At 46.4% G+C, this 21,696-nt stretch overlaps 1 protein-coding gene across 1 annotated transcript; it reads left to right on the forward strand.

Annotated features, from left to right (window-relative positions):
* Positions 1–6,018: 6,018 nt before the first annotated feature.
* Positions 6,019–21,645, forward strand: LOC149288942 (interleukin-17D-like). Its single transcript, XM_089491197.1, has 4 exons — positions 6,019–6,099; positions 11,765–11,893; positions 17,774–18,081; positions 21,321–21,645. Exons 1-4 carry the CDS (start codon positions 6,019–6,021, stop codon positions 21,643–21,645), a joined length of 843 nt encoding a protein of 280 aa, XP_089347323.1.
* The last annotated feature ends 51 nt before the right edge of the window (positions 21,646–21,696 follow it).

The following is a 21,696-nucleotide window of genomic DNA, read 5'->3' on the forward strand; positions in this document are numbered from 1 at the left end:
CTGCGTGAACAGGGGAGGTAACGGGAATTTAATGTCCAGCATATGGCGATACAAACTAGAAATCACTCCTCTAGGTTTGTGCGGGAGGCGGACGAGCTGTTCGAAAAACGTCGGGTCACAAGTTGGATGGCGTCTAAGAAAGGCACGGACAAAATGGGAGAGTTGATGGAATCGAAAAAGTTCTGTAGCTGGGAGTCCATGGCGAGTAAGGAGGTGTTGATAGGAGCATGGTACATTGTGCATAAGCAGATCCCCCACCGTGACGACTCCCTTAGTGACCCACCATCGGAAGGGGTGAAGGTGACACCCAGCGGGAAAATCCGGGTTCTGAAAAAGCGGCGTCAATCGAGAGCTCGGGCTCGTAAGGCGCAGTCTAAGCCGCACACGGTACCACAGGCGAAGAGAATGCAGTAGAGTGGGGCTAGCGGAAAGCAATGCCGTGTCGAGAGATGAATGCCACATAAGCCAGCCCAGATCAATCCCAGAGCAGAGGTCCGACTCCAGTTGGACCCAACGGGGAGGAGAGTGGACCACGGAGAAGGAAAGGAGCATCGCCAGCTGTGCAGCAACATAGTACTCATGGATCAGAGGAGCCGAGAGCCCACCCGCAGATTTTGATTTGTAAACAGTGGCCTTAGCGAGGCGACTCCTACGGCCCTGCCAGATAAATAAATCGATCGCCCTTTGAAGGCTATTGACGTCAGCTCTCCGGATAGGTAGTGAAATGGAACGGAATAAATAGAGAAGTCTGGGCAAAAGCGTCATCTTAACAGCGTAAATACGTCCCATGAAGGACAGGGCATAGGACGACCATGTCACCAGATCCCGCTTCAGGCGCAAGAGGAGAGGGGGGTAGTTAGCAGCATACATCTGCGAGAGCGAGGGAGTTATATATATGCCAAGGGAACGGAGAGAAATCGGTTGCCACTTAAAATCAAAATTAAGAGATAAAAGCTTCACCACAGGAGCAGCCAGAGTAACATTCAAAGCCTCACACTTATCAGAATTAATTTTGTAACCGGACAGGTCCCCAAATCTCGTCAGGAGCTGGTACAGATTGGGCAGAGAGGTAAGAGGGGACGTCAGGGACAAAAGGACATCATCAGCAAATAAGCTAAGCTTATAAACCTTACCCCCTACCGGGATCCCCCTAATGTCAGGATGCAGACGAATAGCTTGGGCCAGGGGTTCGATGGCCAAAGCAAATAAAAGGGGCGATAAAGGACAACCTTGACGGGTGCCTCCAAGGATCTGAAAGGGCCGTGACCGAAAAGTACCGATGTCAACTACCGCAGAAGGGTGGGAGTAGAGGGCTTGCACTCCCCGCAGAAAGGCGCCAGCGAAACCGAAGGCCTGCATAGTGGACCACAGGTATCCCCAGTCCACCCTGTCGAAGGCCTTTTCGGCATCAAGGGACAGAAGCATTAACGGGGTGCCAGACCCACGGCACGAGTGGAGCAGGTTTAGCGTCCTGCGGATATTATCAGGGGCCTCCCGACCAGGGACAAAGCCCACCTGATCCGGGTGAACCAAGCTAGGGAGAAGGGCATTCAGCCGAAGGGCAAGGATTTTGGCAAAAAGTTTCAAATCGACATTAATAAGGGAAATTGGCCTATAGCTAGTGCAAAGGGAAGGATCCTTCCCTTCTTTAGGGATCATCACAATCTTGGCCCTCTGCATGTCCGGGGATGGTCGCCCCGTGCCCAGGAGGAAGGAGTTAAACAGGGACGTCATGTGAGGAAGGAGTGACGGTGCAAAGGACTTATAATATTTGGCCGTGAGACCATCAGGGCCCGGAGCTTTCGGATTTTTAAATAGCTTAAGAGCAGCCGAGACCTCATCCATGGCGATGGGCGTATTAATGGATTCAAGCTTCCCAGTGGAGAGGGAGGGAAGTTCACAGGAGGCCAAAAAGGTTTGAGTGGCGGACGAGAGAGATGGGGAGCCAGATGTCTTCTTACCATCATAGAGATATGAGTAATATTCCGCAAACCGATCAGCTATTACGGCTGGGTCGGAGGACAGGAAGCCTGCCCTAGTTTTAATAGCTCTTATAGTCCTGGAACAGGTAAGGTCCCGAAGTCTACGCGCCAACATGGTATCCGGCTTGTTCGCCTTTTCAAAGAACTTCTGTCTAGTTCGGAGGGTCGCTCGGATGGAGTCAGTAGTTAACAACAGATTCAGTTGGCCCTGGATGGCAACAATATCGCGAAGGAGACTGCGATCACCGGTACGCTTATGGGTTGCTTGTAAGGTAGTCAGCGAGGTCGTGAGGGCCGTAATCTGAGAGAGACGCTGTTTCCGCCGGGCGGACGCAAGCGCTATAAATTGTCCTCGAAGGACTGCTTTGTGAGCGTCCCAAACAGTGCCCAGGGAGACATCAGGGGTCAAATTGACTTGAAAGTAATCCGAGAGAGATTGTGAAATGGTCCCCCGCGTCTCAGGATCGAGGAGGAGGGCATCATTCAAACGCCAAAGGGGCCGCAGGTTAGGTGGGTGAAGAGCCGAAAGGGTGATGTCAATCATAGCATGGTCGGACCAGGAGATTTCATGAATGGAGGAGCTCAGAAGCGATGGGAGCAGGCGTTGATTCAGAAAAAAATAATCGAGTCTTGAGTACATTGCATGTGGATGAGAGTAAAAAGAGTAGTCTCTGTCAGAAGGGTGTAGAAGGCGCCACGCATCGAACAGTCCCATCGACTTGGTGAAACGTTGCAGAGGCTTAAAAAGATTCTTCGGACAGGTACGAGCGACTGACAGGGTGCGGTCTAAATACGGATCCATCACTGAGTTGCAGTCCCCACCAACAATAATGCTCCCTGGAGGCGCCGTCAGGAGCGAACGGGCCAGTTCATCGAAAAACAGAGGAGTCGGCGGGGTCGGGGCGTATATATTCACGATCGTGACGGGTTGGTCATGAATCAAACAGTCCAGGCGGAGAAAGCGGCCCTCTGAGTCCGAGGATGAGCGAAGGGCTTGGAAGTGGAGACGTTTATGTATCAGGATGGACACCCCATTGTGTTTGTCCGGAGCGGCAGAGTGGAAATGCATGGGAAACCGTGGATCCCAGAATTTGGGAATGCTTGCTTTACGAAAATGAGTCTCTTGCAGAAGGACAATATCAGCTTTGGATCGAAGGTAGTGCCGAAGCGCCATCCTACGTTTCTGCGGAGAAAGCAGGCCCTTGACATTATGGGAGACAATCTTCAAGGTGGAAGAGGCCGGAGTCGCCATAGGGCCAGAGTAGGAGACAAACGAGGGGAGAGAACAGAAGGGTAAGAGAGAACAAGAGGAGAGGGAGGAAGTGAAAGGAAAAGAGAAGAGAAGAAGAGGGAAAGAAAAGACAAGAACACTGGAGGGACAGACCTCCAGGAGAAGTCAAAAAACAAATATAAAGATAATGGACGGAACCACCACGTCCACAATAGAACACCACAGGGGTTACTGGGCGGTGAGACGGACCAAGCCCACCCCCGGCAGCAAACATACAGTGCAGGAGAAATACCCATTGGAAACTGGCACGAGAACAAAAAACAGGTATAAATGTCAGCGAGTGAGTGTAGTTCACAGGTATAAATGTCAGCGAGTGTGTTCATAAGCCGCGTCTGAAGCGCAAGAAAGAAAGAAAAAAGGAAAAAAAAAAAAAAAAAAAAAAAAAAAAAAAAAAACCCTGACTGTGTCGAGTGTGTGCATAATAAGGCGCGAACAAGTTAGCACAGTGCAACAGAAGGACAAATTACCCCCCGCACCATAGAGGGAAGCCGGAGACGAGGCTGGAATGGGGTAGGGGGGGAAGGGGGAAAGGGGGGAAGGGGGGGGGGGAAGGGGGGAAGGGGAGGGGAAGGGGGGGGCAAGGTGGGGGGATAGGGGAGGGGGGGCAGATAGGGGAGGGGGGAGGAGCGGGAAGGAATACGGATGCTTTAGAAGGCGTACAACCCGAAGGGCAGAGTAGGTAACACTCGCAGGCGTATGAAGGGACCCAGAGATCCCGAAAGGAGCGTTCAGTACGGCCCCCGGACAGAGGAAGAACCCTCAAGAAATGCCGCAAACGTGGGCATCATATATGTATAAAATAATAATAAAAGAGAAAATGAAATGAACAAATCAATCTGTGTCCCCATGCGTCTTGTACCTTCTCACTAAAGTAAAACAAAAATCCAGAAACGCACGTATAAAAGGGAGAATACATGTGAATAAGGCCGCGCTACCCGGATGAGTAGGCGCCGAGGCCACGGAGAAGGCAATAGGAACATAAAGCAATAACAAAAACAAAGTCGACCGAAAAAACGCGCAAAATAATAGTCCAAAATAAAACCGGACGAAAAGAAGGCACTTATCTGTCCCGTGAGCAGAGCACAGAGACCGGCGTAACGGGAGCGGCCATGAGCACGGGAGACAAACTGCTGATAGCAAGAGTCACCAAAGGCAGCCCGCTCAGGTTGAGTCCGGAGACGGCGCAGGGTCGACCCCCGCCCGGGGCGATGATCCAGGGGAGGCTCGGCAAAGTGGAGATCTTCTCGCGACGGCCCGGTTGAGGAAGAGTGTCACGAGACGGTAGGTCCAGGGACCGTGGAGCCCGCAGTCCCAGGCGCCGCAGGAATGACACGGCTCCATCCAAGCCGTGGAGCGTCAGGAGGGAGCCCCCGTCCTGAACAAGCAGCCTGAAGGGAAATCCCCAGCGATAGGAGATCCCCTTCTCGCGTAGAAGATCCGTCACCGGCTTCATGGCCCGTCGTTTGCGGAGAGTGGTCGGTGCGATATCGGCATACCAGACAGGAGTAATGCCGTCCATAGCGGGAGATGCATTCCGCGTGACCCGCAGGATAGCTTCCTTTGTGGTGAAGAAATGGCACTTCATAATAACATCCCGCGGGGGAGCACCGTTGCCCGGCCTCGGTCGCAGGGCTCTGTGGACCCTCTCGAGATGGAGTTCGGCCTCAGGTAAGTCCGGTAGCAATTGCCGAAGATATCGGTGAAAAAAAGATCGTAAGTCCACCACGGACTCCGGTACCTCTCGGACCCTCAAGTTGGAGCGCCGGGAGCGGTTATCGAGATCCTCCACCGCATCCTGAAGAGCCGCGCACGTGGCCTCCAGCCGCGCCATGTCGCCATCTCTAGCCCGATCAGCCACCTTAAGATCTTCCACTGCCTGTTCCAGGTGAACGGTTCTGGATGCCAAGGCTGAAAGATCCGCCGAGATCGCGGAGAGACCTGACTTGAGGTCGGATTGGAGTTCCTGCTTCACTGAGAGGATACAAGCCTTGAGATCGGCAATATCCCCCCGCGTACAGGGCCCCGCGTCGTCCGCTCCATCTAGGCCCTCACCACGTGGAGCGTCTTTCTTCTTGAAATAATCGGGCACCTCAGAGGTAAGACCCGGCTTGGCGCCTCGACGTGTGGACATCCCGCCGGCCGGCTGGAAAACGCCAGGTAAGTGTAGACAGTATGGCTATGAAAGCTAAAGGTGCCGGGGATGGAGCACGAGCTAACTCACAGTGCGTCCATCTTCACCAAGCGCCAGGCCACGCCCCCAGATAAGTCTCCTTTTAACATTTTGTAAATGGTTCCTATTCCCTTCATCTCGCTTACTCCCTGACCCACACCTACGGAGTGCTCAAACACTCCTGTACCTGAGAGTGTGCAAATATCCGTTCCGATGTCCATCAACCTCACAGGCAAAAACTTCTGGGGTACATAATATTAATAAGTATTTTACAGCACCATTTTTCATGCCATATAAGATCGATTTGATTGCATAAGAAGTTTAAAAGTCTGTGAAATATGAAACATCTCATGATTTATACTACATGTAGAATAAAATGACGTAAGGAGCTGTCTAGTGAAAATCTTAAAGTAGTTTTATTATATATATTACAGTCAATGCACTAAATACAAATTATACGTATTAGAGACCCACCTTGTGTGTAAAGCATGAAGGCCTGTTTTGGGATCTGCCTGATTATTCCTCCCCATTAAAATATTGTCCCTATTTGCTAATCAGTTCAAACATCCTTTGTAATGGCGAATGAAGAGAAGGTAGGAAAAATTCAGCACGCTTTGTCACTTTCAAGTGATCTCGCCTTCCCGCAATTAAACTCGGTAAGTAAAAAGTTCCTATAAAATTACAGATCCGTGACAACTTGGATGCAGAAAGAACCAGGTATAGATCATTTTGAGCTTTTTTCTTTCTTTTCCTGAAGTCCATGAAGTAGAGATCTTCCCTGCCTGTAACTGTGGCTAGCAGAACCTCCATGTGGCTAAAGCGATCTCCCAAACCAGCCTCCAAACTCACATATTTAGAGGAAGCCCTCCAGGCCGGTGTATCAGGGTACTTCCAGGTTATAGCGATGGTGTCTCTTTAAACTGGCTACACGGGCATATAACATCGTTCCTTGGCCAGCTTCATGGAAGTGATCAAAAATAAAGTCAGCTGCTTGTATGACCACATCAACCATTTTTCCAGGTCACATACAATTTCATATGTCCAATTCACCGAAGGAACAAAACGGCAGCAATTTTACACGCGCTGTTTATGTTAACTAAAACTATGTTAACGCTTCTTTTTGTGCATTAATGAATCGTATCATTTCACGTAGCAGGTCACTTTAAAATTGCAGTTTTCCCCATAAAATTCTATTTGGTTGAAGTCACTGATGTGGCCAGCCATGCATAGCAGGTGAGTGCTTTAGAAACCCCTCTGGCATTGCAAGGATTAAACCTCAGCTAATGAAATATTATGCCAAGGAAGTCATGATTACGTACCCTACAGACCTCTCGCTATTATTTCATATTTCCATTACTCCGGTTTAAGCTGTCACTCATTAAACCTACTTCACCACATTTCCTCGCTTTAGTCGAATAGCATGTAATGTTGCCAATTAGCCATTATGTAATGTGTTTCATGTGCTTGTAAAGGCAATGGAAAATCTATAAGAACCGTCTTAATATCTTGTAATAATCCTGTAAAAGACCAAAGCTCCTTCCCTGACGTGAAATCATGTATTCCCAGTATAACCAGATATATAACGAGAGGTGATGTCGGCCTAGAGCAAAAACTGACCCGCACCACTAACTACACTATATCACTAAAAATATATATATTGATATTTATTGAGTTTAGGTGTTTCAGCTGCACCCATTCCAAGTAGGAGTAATAAATCGAGCTTCTAGGCCATCTCCATGGACAAACACTGGCAGTAGAATGGGTCAAACTGAAGTGACTTTAAGTATGGTGCTGATATCGGATGCCACCCTTACCACCAGACCCGGACTGGGACAAAAAAAAAGCCCGGGCATTTAAGACTGAGCAGCCCATTTTTATTTATTTATTTATTTTTAAAGCCCACCCTCCATGTACCATCTTTGCATTTCCCCAAATCACTTAAACATTCATGATAGACACAAACACTTACTCATTCACACAAATCAATAACACATATTCATTAATGCAGTCTCACAAATCATTCAAGCAATTTATCCACACATGAATTCATTAATTCTCATACGCATTCACACAATTCATCCACACATTTATTCATTCATTCTTGTACGCATTCACACTACCCCCCTCTCCCCATCCCCTTCTTATCTGCCCCTTCTAACTATGTACCCCCTTCCCCATTTCTCAATATGTTCCCCTCTATCTCCCCCTTTCTAACCCCTCTCCCCCCTCTCACTGCACCCCCTTCCCTTACCCTACTTACCTTGTTGCCGGAGTAAGCTGCAACTGCGACCGTGTCCGCCACTCTAGGAGGCCGGGCAGCCCCAACCAGGGCCGGCCTTAGGGGTGCGCGGCCGAACAGGGCTTAAATTAAAACATCGGGTTTTTTTTTTTTTACTTTATTTAACATCCTCCATGTTAAATAAAGTTAAACAAACTTTATTTAACATGAAGGATGTTAAATAAAGTAAACACAAAAAAACCCTGATGTTTTAATTTAAGCCGTGTGGGGCCGCGCACCCCTAAGGCCGGCCCTGGTGGGGGTTGCCTGGCCTCCTAGAGAGGCGGACACGGTCGCAGTTGCTGCCCCTTATGCCCTGCATTAATGCGGCCGCATAGGCCCAGTCAGTCCGGTCCTGACTGAGCCTACTTTAAGGTAGGTGCCTGGAGCTGCAGCTCCATCAGCCCCTACGTCAATCCGGCCCTGGGCCGCCTGGCCCACCGGGAAAATGCCCGGTGTGCCCGATGGCCAGTCCGGGCCTGCTTACCACAAATCAGTGTGTGAAACTTCTACCCTACTAGATCTGCCCTGGTCCGTTATAAGTGTTATTATTGTGAAGTGGAAGCATCTAGGAGTAACAACAGTTCAGCCACAAAGTGGTAGACCGCACGCACTCATAGAGTGGGGCCTTCGAGAGCTGAAGCCCATAGTTCATAAAAATGGCCTGTCCTCTAGTATCACTCACTACATAGTTCCAAACTGCCGCTGGAAGCAATATCAATATAAGCTCTGTGGGTCGGGAGCTTCATGAAATGGGTTTTCATGGCCGAACAGCTCAACGCAAGCTAAAGATCACTTTGTGGAAGGTGAAGCATTGTCTGGAGTGGTGTGAAGTAGAGGACTGCATTGGGAGGCGGGACCCACCAAAAAACTTGCGGGCGTGGGCAGTCTTTCTGGGGCTGCGGGAGGGAGCGGGCAGTCAGACACTGTACCTGTGGGTCCCGGTAATTCCGCGCAGTCCCGCAAGGCTGCCTTCTCGCTGCTCCCTTACAGTGTCTCCTCTCTTTCTCCGCCCAGGAACAAAACGGAGTCGCGTGATGTGATGTCACTTCCAGTGACTTCGCCTTGTTCCTGGGCAGAGCAAGAGAAGAGACACTGTGAGGGAGAAACTCGAGGGCAGCCTTGCGGGACTGCGTGGGAAATCTGCAGTTCAGATAAGGAGGTGGGCGGGATTGGCCACAAATGTGGCGGGAGCGGGAGGGAGTGGAACACCCACTTTGCGGGAGCGGGCGGGATTGGGCAAAAAATCAGCGGGAGCGGGATTAAAAAAGCAGTCCCACGCAGGGCTCTAGTGTGAAGCACACCACCAATGGACTCCGGAGCAGCGGAAACCCCAGTTAAGGGTAATGTTAATGCCACGGTACACAGAGACATCTTAGACAACTGTATGCTTTTAACTTTGGGACACCAGTTTGGGGAAGACCCTGCAGCACTGTACCCCAGTGCACAGGTCCATAAAGACAGACATGGTTGGATGAGTTTGGTGTGGAAGAACTTGACCAGCTCACACCACAACACATGTGGGATGAACTGGAACGGAGATTGCGAGCCAGGCCTACTCGTCCAACATTAGTGCCTGACCTCAGAAATGCTCTACTGGATGATTGGGAAAAATTTCCCACAGAAAACCTCCAAAATCTTGTGGAACGCCTTTCCAGAAGAGTGGAAGCTGTTATAGCCGCAAAGGTAGGACCATATAGCCAGGGCCGGCCCAAGGCAAAATGCTGCCTGGGACGAATTTTAAAATGCCGCCCCCCCCCTTATCTACCCTTCCTCTCCCTCCGTCCCTGCCGCCCCCCCCCCATTATCTACCCTTCCTCTCCCCCCCCTGCCGCCCCCCCCATTATCTACCCTTCCTCTCCCCCCCCCCCCTTGTACTTACCTTTCAGCAGTCCTGCGGCGAGTCTCGCTGTTTGGTCTCGGTGCCGGCTTGTAATGCTGAGCGCCGGAAATCTTCCGGCACTCAGCATTACAAGCCGGCACCGAGACCGAACAGGGAGACTCGCCGCAGAGGAGAGAGAGAGGGGCGCCAAGCGGGTTTTGACAGCTTGGTAAGCGAAAACCACTCGGCGCCCCTTCCTCTCTTTCGCTTTTTAAAAAAAAAAAAAAAAACGGCCGCCTGGAGCGGTTGCCCCACTTGGCTCCATTGTCGGGCCGGCCCTGCATATAGCTCATATAGAAGTGATGGCCAGGTGCCCACATACTTTTGGTCATAGCTCATGACATAGTGTAGCTCATGTCCAGGGCAGGACTGGTAAAGGGGGGCAGTTGATCCTTAGGCTGCAATGGCTTAAATATGTTTGAGCTATGACTGCACAATATGTGCTTTTATGGGATTTCTATATGCTCCATTTCTGTGTGCTAAGCTATATATTATAGATTGATCATACTGTCCCCCAGGGGTGCTGCTTTATTATAGGGTTACTTGGCAGGAATTGCCCCCGCGGGAATTGCCCCCAGGCACCCTTTAAATAGAAAAATATGGATCTGCTGATCAGCACTGAAACCAATCAGCCAACCTTCATCATCATAACCAACCACAACATTACTATTTACTGTAACACTCTGGATACATTATGGACGATTCTAGGTTTTAGCACTATTATCATTATTTATATAGCGCCAACAATTTCCACCGCGCTTCTTACAGTCCATACATTCAAAGCTTCTGACAGAACTAAGACTAAGACAGACTGATCCATTAGTTAAAGCGGGACCTGCTCACAAGCTTACAATGTAAAAGTTTTAGAAACAAAAAAGAAGTCTTGAGAGGAATGATTATGAATAAACTTTGTAACAATATGACATAATCACAAGGTGTTAAACATGTTTGGATATAATTTGCCCCTTTAAGTGACTCTTTATGTTCAATAAAAATATTTGAAGGTATTAGTTAATCCCAGTTCAGGAATTAAATAAATGAAGTTGTGAGATCCACGCAAAGTATTCTGAATCCAGCCTGTGTCCTCCTCTCAGTCTGTTTGTAGTATGTTTGGTGTTTGGGCCAAGAGACCGGGGCATGTTTCCAGCTTTACTCCTGAGAGAGTGGGAGGCAGAGAGTCAGTGTCTGTCTCCATCTACTGACTGTCCATCGTCAGATCTCTGCCACCGGCTGTACCTCCATCTGTCAGTGTTCTCCAGCATTCTGTACCCGGTCCTTTCACCACCTGTACGATTCCACTGCCTATTCTTTCTGCATTTATCACCCACTCGCTTTAGTTCTCTATCCCACTCCTGCCTGTTGTTCTAAACATTGTTTTTTTGTCTTCCTGCATCTTCTCCAAACCTCCAGATTGCATCTGCTCCCTGCCTGCCTCCTCATCTCCCCTCCCTTCTCAAATTCTCTCTCTGAACGCCCTTCCTTGCAGCTCTTTCTCTCTCTTCTGATCACTCCAACTGACCACTATATGTGAGTCTCTCTAACCCCAGCCCTCAGTTCTCCCTCTAAACCACCTAACCCCCCCCCCCAGGACATCTACCCTGTGACATCCTCAGCCCAGCACCTTCCATCTCCATGATGCAGCCTGTGAACAAGGTGAGGAGGGATGGACCATGTGGGGGTGGAGGTGAGTGGGCAGTGTGTTTGGACTACACTACACTCCAGCAATGAGTGGGGTTAACTGAGTTGGGTGAGACTACAGGCTGAAGTAGACAGCAGTCTCTCTTATATTTGGTGGGCTTGCAAACTAGAACATTAAGCAGGCTGAAATCTCCAAGGAGCTGCAATATGTTCAGTTCTCTTGCAGTGCAGACTATGAATTGTTTGTAGTCAAAGTGCTGTTCAGAGCTCTCCATCCTGTGGGAATGAAGGAGTTATTCATTCCACTCTTGATCTTTTTTCCAGTAGAACCTTTAAAATTTAGTTTTTTTGGCGCAAGTGCTTTCTAAAGGAAGCAGGTGATGAAAAGTCATATTTGTTAGAACTGCATGTTTCCCTTGCCCAGTCCTGTAATATTTATTATATATTGCTCACCCCGTGACACCCAAAGAGTTAAAAACACAAAAAATAGTGTGTTCTCCCAACTAATATCCTGTTTTCACAGCAAAAGTATACTGCTTACAGGGAGAGTTTCGGTGTGAGCTTGTTGAGTTTGGAGATGGAATGTGTTGGGCTGGAGAAGATAATTGTAGCAGCTCTCTGGATTGTGTTACAGCATTCTGGTGTTCCTCAGGTGTGTCGGTTTGTGTTATTATTGTGTGTTCTTGTTTTAAAATGGTGAACTGCTTTACCTTCTTGAGTGCGCATGTTTATATGCGATTATTGATAAATAAGTCAATAACAAAACACAAAAATGATCATTTTACTCAAAGAAGTGCTGAGATGGGCCCCCGTAATACATAGTTATTATTGGGACTATACTCTTTACTCTAAATAGAATTCAACTGAAAGTCAAGGTTTCATGAAAAGACTTCCTATTATCGACATCAGCTACCTCTGGCATAGCAATTATACCAAATCTTGAGAAAGGTGTAAATGCAAAGCACCGCGTTCCTCAGGTGTGTTGGTTTCTTAGGATATTCTCAGTTTGTGTCATTATTGTGTGTTCTTTTTTGAAAACAGTGAACATTTATAAATTTATAAATTGATACTTCTCCGCTAAGAAGGGCTGGAGTGGGCCCATAATACATAGGTAATACAGGGAGCATTCTCATGTATTCTACCATTATTATACCAACACTTAGAAAAGTACCCAGGAAGGTAAACACAGTTTAATTAACTAGAATTGAACTTTTGTGTGAAATACGAATAAACAACGAATCTCAAAAGCTATGAAAGTTTTCCCGCAATATTCGAAATTCCTCATTTGAGTTCCTCATGTTGAAAAAGTAATTACAATTCGCAGATGCATTTCGGCTCTCCATGGAGACAGTTAACAGATAGTGCCATCATAGAGTGGAAATGTTATGAATAGTACTGCATGCAGAATATCTAATTCCCTCTGATTTTTAGCAAAAGATTTTAAGTAAGGTGCACATGGATACGTATAGCCCTAGACCATGTCTAAATCTCTGGACATTATTACTTTAGTATTTGAAGCACTGATCAAGCTCAACACTATGATAGGGATTGGAAAGTCTAATGTTTTGACACCTTTCCGCTGATCAGCCATAATATTATGACCACCTGCCTAATATTGTGTAGGTCCCCCATTTGCCGCCAAAACAGCCCTGCCCCTTAGCAGCAGATCTTTTAAGTCCTGTAAGTTGCGAGGTGAGACCTCCATGGATGTGTCCTGGTGTCATTTGTTCTCTCTAGGTAAGCGATGCACCCGACCATTCACGTGATGTAAAAGAAAACGTGATTCATCAGACCAGGCCACAACCTTCCATTGCTCTGTGGTCCGGTTCTGCTCACGTGTCCATTGTAGGTGCTTTGGACAGTGGACAGGGGTCAGCATGGGCATCCTGACTGGTCTGTGGCTACGCGGCCCCATACGCAACAAACTGCGATGCACTGTGTGTTCTGACATCTTTCTTCCAGAACCAGCAATAACTTTTTCAGCAATTTGAGGTACAGTAACTCGTCTGTTGAATTTGACCACATGGGCCAGCTTTCGCCCCCACATGCATCAATGAGCCTTGGCTGCCCATGACCCTGTCGCTGGCTCATGGCTTTTCCTTCCATGTACCACTTTTGACAGGTACCGACCACTGCAGACCGCAGATGCTCTGACCCAGTTGTCTAGCTGTCACAATTTGGCCCTAGTCAAAGTCGTTCAGATCCTTACGCTTGCCCATTTTTCCTGCTTCTAACACATCGACTTTGAGGATGAAATGTTCACTTACTGTCTAATATATCCGACACGCTGACAGGTGCCATGATAACAAGATTATCAGTGTTATTCAATTCGCTTCAATTGAGTACAGCAAGAATGAACATTTTATTGAACAGAACACAGCATATGTATACAAAGAAACATCAAGACAACAACCAGGATTAAACAACAGAACAAAAGGTCTCAATCACATCAGGACGTAATCGATTAACAACATTTAACAAGAGGAAGTTTGACCATGGCAGAGTTGTCGCTAGCACTGGACACCTTGATGGCTTTGTTTGAGTACCTAATGTGTATTTGCTAATAAGATACGCAACGACCCTTCCTTCGCACCGTTACACACAGCTTATTTTAACTAGAACAATTCAAAAACTTTACGTGCAGGGAAACAATGACCACGGGAATGGCCTCCCTTGGTGTGAGCAGATAGTCTGTGTCCATTTTAAGCTGTATTGACAAGTGACCCCCAATTCTTCCCCACAGGAGATGCCCAGATTGAATGTGGGCAAGTGACCATGAGACTGCATAGTTAAGGGGGGGGGTCAGGGGGTTTGGTCGGGGGGGGCTGTGTCTGGCCCAGCAATGTAGTTCCGTCACAATTCTATTCTTAGTTTATAAAAGTCCATATGCCAGGGGCGTCCAACATGCGGCCCGCGGGCCAAATGCGGCCCGCGAGACCTCGAGGTGCGGCCCGCGTAAGATCGGCAGCCAGGGCAACGGATCTTACGCGAGCCGCACCTCAAGCCCTGCTACTTACTTGTGGGAGGGTCTTCTGGACTGCACAGAGGAAGCGGAGTTCACGTGACATCCTACTTCCTCTGTGCTTTAGCAGAGAAGGCAGAGGGAGGCCGCGCCCCCTGCTGAAGTCTGTGAGCGGCATCGAGGAGCTGCAGTGCGGGTAAGGGGGTGGGGAGGGTGTTTAAATGTGTGTGATTGAGGGAATGAATCTGTGAATGAATGATTATATGAATAAATGAGTGTGTGTGTGTGTGTGTGTGTGTGTGATAGCATGGATGTGTAAGTGCTGGAACCTAGGCATGATGGGACTGTGATTGCTGTTAGCAATCACACTCCTATCATGCCAAGTCAGCCAGTACATGCTGAAACCTGGCCAGCTGCACCCCTTGTGTAGTGATGCTGCCAGCAGTATGGGGTCTGCACTTACAGCCACCCTGTACCAGCATGTACTGGCTGACTTGGCATGATAGGAGTGTGATTGCTAACAGCAATCACAGTCCCATAATGCCTAGGTTCCAGCATTTACTGGATGGATGTGTAAGTGCTGGAACCTAGCCATGATGGGACTGTGATTGCTGTTAGCAATCACACTCCTATCATGCCAAGTCAGCCAGTAGATGCTGAAACTTGGCTAGCTGCCCCCCTTGTGTATTGATGCTGCCAGCAGTATGGGGTCTGCACATCACTTACAGCCACCCTTAACCAGCGTGTATTGGCTGACTTGGCATAATAGGAGTGTGATTTCTAACAGCAATCACAGCGAGCACAGTCCCATCATGCCTAGGTACCAGCATTTACTGGTTGCCTGGATATGATAGGAGTGTGATTGCTGTTAGCAATCACACTCCTATCATGCCAAGTCATATTGCTAATTTTGTCCAATTGTGTGTTACCTACTTTTATTAAACATGTGAGTTTTTATTATTATTTTTAAAGGTGGGGGTCATTTTCGGTTTTGGCTAAGTGAACCCTGAATGTTTTGGTCCAGAATTTTCATTTTAGTTCATCCCTAGAATAAATCTAGGGAATCCTGAATTTGTAGTCGCAAAACTTTCAAGGCCCAGAAATCAGTGAGAGGAAGAGTAAAGGTTTTGTGTCATTTTACTTTATTTTAATCTGCATATTTTATTAAAGGCCATATTTTTTGTCACAGTGAAAAATGAGTGCGGCCCGCGCACGTATACAATTCTGATGAAGTGGCCCACTGCAGAAAAAACTTGGACACCCCTGCCATATGCTGTAATAAGACTTACATAAATACTTTACTGACAAATGAGGACCCATACTGACACTTGTCTGTCTTCTTCTTCTTCAGAACATACAGTAGATCTACTTGTCCCTTTATGGAGGCTTTCTATAATGGTATTTAGATTTAACCAGATGCTTCATTTATTGAACTTTTGAAATATATATCATTTTGAATGCAATAAGGTGTATTTCCTAAACCAAGGTGTTTACAATAGCAGAACGTTTCAGCGTCCTGTGAGTGCAAAGTTCTGCTGCAAAATGGCCTTACTAGTTTATTGGTTAATTTGCACATAGTTCAAAAAATGGATTTGACACAATTGGCACAGTTTATAATTTTGGCTAACGGGCAGCATCAGAAGTTCTGTCTTTGCTGCATTTGTTTCCGTACTGTGGTCTTGTCCCCATAAACAAAGGGAATAGGTTAAGGTGGGTGTTCTTAGAATCCTTCCCTCCCACAGTTCACTAAAGGAAGTGATGAAACAGGATGTGATGTCAAATGAAGGGTATATAATATAATGCCACACATGGACTCCTTCAGTTCTTTTCCCTTTTCCTCCATGGTGGGTGTGGTAAGAGTCAGCTCCCAGCAGTGAGCTATTATCGGATCTGAAGGCTCAACATTGGGTGAGATCAAATTGTGTTGAAGGGAATTGTTATACGTATAAAGAGAGAGATAAAAGGGGGTTGTTGTCCTGTGGGGTTTGGCTATGCGTGTGTATATGAGATAAATGTGTTTGCTGTGTTGTTACCTTATAATAAATACCTTTGAATGTAGACGAACCTTTGTTAGATTTTCATATTTGGTTAAACACCACACGTACAACAAATTTCATTTCCTGACCTTTCAGTTCAATGATTGAGAGAGTTTTTTTATTTGGAAATGAAATTCAGAGCAATAACTTCTCCAAAAGTTAGACAATCCTTATGATTCTATCTCTCAGAGTAAAAAAGGTGGTGCAGCAGCAGTAGGGCACTGGGAAGGCACTGGCAGACAGACACATCCAGCCACATGGTCTATGCTTGTCCCTTCCCGTTGTAAATGTTAATTGGCTAGAGTAAAAAACCAACAGGTTGTTGGAACCATCAATCACAACCATTATCGAGGAGACTGTCCCTCCACTTCATGCCGTGATTTTTTTGGCTACATTTATCACTTAGTCTGTACTAGACATAGGCACAGCGAGCCAAATCGCTTTGGACGAAATTTTCATTTCGCATTTGAATTTTATTTCCTGACCGTTTGGCTCAGAAGAAATTCAGGGGCCTTTTTTGGTTCAGAACAGGATTCAGTGGGTGTTCCCAAAAGGGAGAGATCCCTGACACCTTCCTGACTCACCTTTCATTATAGAAATAAAAAACGGTTCTCCCGGAGTTAGGACAGTCAAAGATGTACAGCAGCAGCAATGGTAGTAGTAGCCTAGACAGGCAAATGCTGGCAGATGATAGGCATACCTGGGAACTTCTGGGCTCCGGCTACCCAGAGCCTTCCCTTGCGGGACGCGGCCAGGACTGCCCACTGACGTCAGCGGGCGGTCCCGTGATGCCGGTGGGAGGTCCCGCTGATGTTGGGGGCATTCCTGCTGATGTGGGGGCGTTCCCGCTAACATCCCCCATGCTGGGGCAGCATTTTATCTGGGCTGGTCAGCAATATGTAAAAATGATATGTGTCCTGGAGAACATGGCCGTGTGGTCACCGACCATCGACCATTGCTCTCAGCCTGTGCTAAGCTAACTGTCACTGTCTCACACTCGTTTTCGTTGCACAAATGCACAAAACAGACAAATTTCATTAAAAAGTTTGCACGAAAATGAATGCACAAGTCTATTCTGCAACCTCCTGGAAACAGTCCTTTCACACTTTTCCTGCTAAAAGAGCTCCAAAATGGGTGGTAATGGCCCCAAAGCGGACAAATGACTGAATCCCATCGAATATTTGGAGGTTTGTTTGTTTTGTTGGGGGCTCTGTCTTGTGTTGCTGTTAACATTTTCTTTTTGGGTTGCAATTTCTGTAACAGATGGAAAATAATGTTTCTTCATATAGGCTAAGGAAAAACATCATGGGGTAGGCCCTGCATGAGGCATTGCTGAGCTGGGAGACTAATTGATATACTTCAAATCATCTGAGATGACCTGAGCTATGTCTTTGTGTCACTTATGACGAATTCACAGGCCCCCACCATTCACATTTGTACCTTGGGGCACCTAGAATGTTAGTCTCTCTATGGCTTTTTTCACGGTAAATTAATTGTCATTTGACCAATGGTGTCATGTTGCATATGTTTGCAGGTCTGGGTGCCATGGGCAGTTCGAATACTTCTGCTGGGCCTGCTGATTGTCACCTCTGATGGTTCTAAACCAATAAAGCGTCCTCTACCGAAAACCAAGAGCTGTGCAGACCGTCCAGAAGAACACCTGGAACAAATATATGGCCGCTTGGCTGCCGGTATGCTCAGTGCCTTTCATCACACTCTTCAGCTGCAGCCGCTGGACAAAGAGAACATCAGCTGTCCTGCGGGGATCAGAGGGAGGACCTCAGTGGATGGCAAACAGCATCTGCCTGTCAATATACACAGCATCTCCCCTTGGGCTTACAGGTGAAGGGACGGGCATCTCCTCCACCATGATCACCTCTATGCAAAGAGTAGGATCTTGTTTCTAAGCATGGTTATGTTTTATACTTTATTGCAAGAGCTGATAAACTTTGATATAGAATTTAGCAGCTAGAGAGACATATTTAGGAACTGATCCATTTTCTTAGGAGCCAGAAAAGTGGGGTCTCCAAGGAATTGTATATAAAATATTCAAAACAAATGATCTACCATCAATATTATTTAGGAGCCATGACACCCTGTTTATTGGGGTTTTCACAGAGTCTCTCTATGGAGACTCTATGGAGGTTCATTTACTGTAATTTGTGAATCACCTTTTTCGGAGAAAAAGTGTCCTAAAAGTTACCTACACTATATTTGTATGTAGTTTTAAACTTATTTAATTATTTCTAAAAGACCAGTACAGATCGTATAGTGAAGCGAGTCTTTTTTAAATGAAAAACTGTGTTGATTTCTCTTTTTTTTTTTTTTTGCATACATTATTTTGTACAAACCTGTATACAAGCCTAACGCTGCACAGAAGACTCATGTCCAGAGATCATACACGCTATCTATTCAAAGATTATTCATGTGCTCTGTGAGCCAAGGAAACAGACAAACAAGATGATAACAGTGGTAACCAGTAGACTTGGGCGCCGGACAACTCTTCGTCTTAGTGTGTGTGGGGAGGTTCTTTGTTTTCCACAAATATTCGCCTGTTCCCGTGTTTGGTTCGGGCGAATATTCATGTACATTCTTTTTTTTTTGCTGTTTTTTGTAGAAGGGGTTAATACGGGGTTAACGGGGTTAACGAGGTACGCACTACGCAGCAGCTTTGGCGGCAGGATTTTAACCCTTTAACGTCCATTGCCGGGTCAGACACGTCATGCAAAACGGTCACTTAACGACCTATGACGTGCCTGACACGTCATGAGACTTAAACAAGCTTAGAAAGTGATCAAAGCGGCATCATGGGCCATGTCTGGCCCCTCCCCGGGGCGGCAACATCCGCCATACATTGTATGGCGGCGGACGCCCGTTTTAAAAGCGTTTAGGAGGCGATCAACGATCACCTCCTAAACTTTAATGGTGTCGCTGGAATGCCTCGATCAGGAGGCATTCAGCGACACCAAACACTTACCCCAGGACGGGCTGTGACCGCTCCGGAGAGCGGTCACAGCCGCCACTGCTGGTGATCTTCGCCATCCGCAAGATGGCGGCCGCCCGGGAAAAAAAATAATAAAGTTGAAAACGTTCACTTGATGGTCTCCAGACCCTCTAGAGAACTCTGGCTCCACTTGCAGGTTGAATACAGGTACTGCATTCAACCATAAAAGTCAATGGAGCCCAGCTTTCTAATCACTATGTGATTAGTAAAATATTTTTAAAAAAATGGGGGGGAAAAAAGCTTAAAAAACATGGTAACATTTAAAAATTATTATGCATCAGAGGAACTATCCAGTTCCAGCAAAATGTTAAAAAAAAGTCCAAAAAGAATAAAATAAATAAAATAAAAAAATAGTTTATTATTATGAGCAAATGCTAAAATTAGCGCTGTATCTTCCCAAAAATCCTGACATGGAAAAATTTAAATAAAAGCATTTCAAATACCCAAGGGGTGTCTAATTTAAAAAAATTAATGGTTTGATGGGGTAAATTGGAGTGGCCGGGCTCAAAGATAGGGCATAGGCACAGACTGACCGAAATGGGGGGGGGAAGCGCACTTCCAAAATGTGGCATTTTAACCCCAAACAGCCGGCTTCAAAGATGGTCCTATTAGGACATGGGGGCAGAATGACCAGATGTAAAAGTTCCAAGTTAAAAAATGTGCACTTCCTAAATGTGGCGTTTTACCTCCCAAACAACCCCGACAAAGCCATGCATGGAGGGTATGACTGTACTCGGGAGATGTTGCTGAACACATATTGGGGTGTTGTTTGAAAGTGTTGTATACCAGGAGCTGTAAATCCATACCTGAAGAGCAATTTTAGCAATAAAAAACACAAAATAAATTACTACCACAAAGTTTGACAAAGACTGGTGGTAGAATTAGTGCATGGAAAGCTCCATAACGTGCAGAAAAAAGCAAAAAAACATAAAAACATTGGATATTTCGAAACTCAGGACAAATAGTAGAATATATTTAGTAGGTTTTTTCATTAGCTTTTTTGGATGAGTAAAAGATTTTTGGGGTAAAAGTCAGAAAATTAGTTTTTTTTACATTTTTCATCATATTTTATTATTTTTTTTATGGGAAATTAGATAATATGATCAAAACAATGGTATCTGAAGAAAGCCCTTCTTGTCCTGAAAAAAACAACATATGATTTGTGTGGGTTCAATAAATGAGTGAGGAGAAAATTACATCTAAACACGAAGACCGCAGAAGTGTTAAAACAGCCTCGGTCCTAATGGTACAAAAGATAAAACACAGCCTGGTCCTTAAGGGGTTAAATGTCCGTGCCAGCAACTCTATTGGTTGCCTATACTTCATTGGTTGATGGCAGACAAGCGACCAATAGGGTCGCTCATACAGATCCTGGTGCCGCAACTTGGCCGGGAGAGACCACTGGTCTCCCCGCTCCAAGACTAAAAGGTCCGTACGAACGGCCAATAGAGTCAGGAGTTAAAGGGTGAGTGAGTCTATTGGTCGCCTGAACCTCAATTGAAGGTTCCTAAGCCTTCTCATGAGAACTTCTTACCAGTTGTAATGGAAACTAGAGGGTCTAGCGGGACGTCCTTGACCTTCCCTGCCTTCCTTCTGGGGGTGATTGCCTTCATTGGGGGGTGATGAGCACCTTGCTGACCCCTGAATATCAGAGAGGAGCACAACCTCTAATCTTGCCCCAGGTACCAAAATCTCTAGTTACAGGTATCAGATCCACACACAAAGGTTACAGGTACAGTGCTGAGAAAGTGGAGATAACTTAAGCAAAGGATGTGCAAAAAGTAACATTAGTTGGACAGAGGGACTGATAAACGGACAGAGCATTACTCTTCGTATTTAGTAGATTAATTTAGGGATGTGGATTCTCAATCGTTTGAAGTCTGTAATGTGATATCACTTTTAGTTATCAAACATGCAAATTGATGCCGTTCCATTTAGAGAAAACTCTATAATAATAGCACTCACTAGTGTGTATATATATATATATATATATATATATATATATATATATACACATGGGTAATGGTGCATTTTATCTGTTTCTTGATTGAACATATTCTTTGCTTTCTATTTGCAGAATCACATATAACCCTGCAAGGTATCCCAAATACATCCCAGAAGCATATTGTCTGTGCAAGGGCTGTTTGACTGGACCCTACGGAGAGGAAAACCTAAATTTGCGCAGTACCCCGGTGTACATGCCCACGGTCATCTTACGCCGTACACCTATGTGTGCCGGGGGCCGCTCTGTGTACGTAGAGGATTATATAACCATCCCAGTGGGTTGCACGTGCGTGCCAGAACAAGAGAAGGATCATGGGTCAGACAGTGTGAATTCCAGTTTAGAGAAGGAAAAAATTAAGGTGCACATAAATAAAAGCGAGAAGCCATTGTCCAATTAAACACCGACGTTTGCAAGTAACCAACCCTTGTGACATGAGCTAGACCCCTTT

The sequence above is a fragment of the Sceloporus occidentalis genome, unplaced genomic scaffold, assembly GCF_023333645.1.
Source record: "Sceloporus occidentalis isolate IW3139 unplaced genomic scaffold, rSceOcc1.0.p SCAF_49, whole genome shotgun sequence".
In the NCBI taxonomy this organism is placed as follows: domain Eukaryota; kingdom Metazoa; phylum Chordata; class Lepidosauria; order Squamata; family Phrynosomatidae; genus Sceloporus; species Sceloporus occidentalis.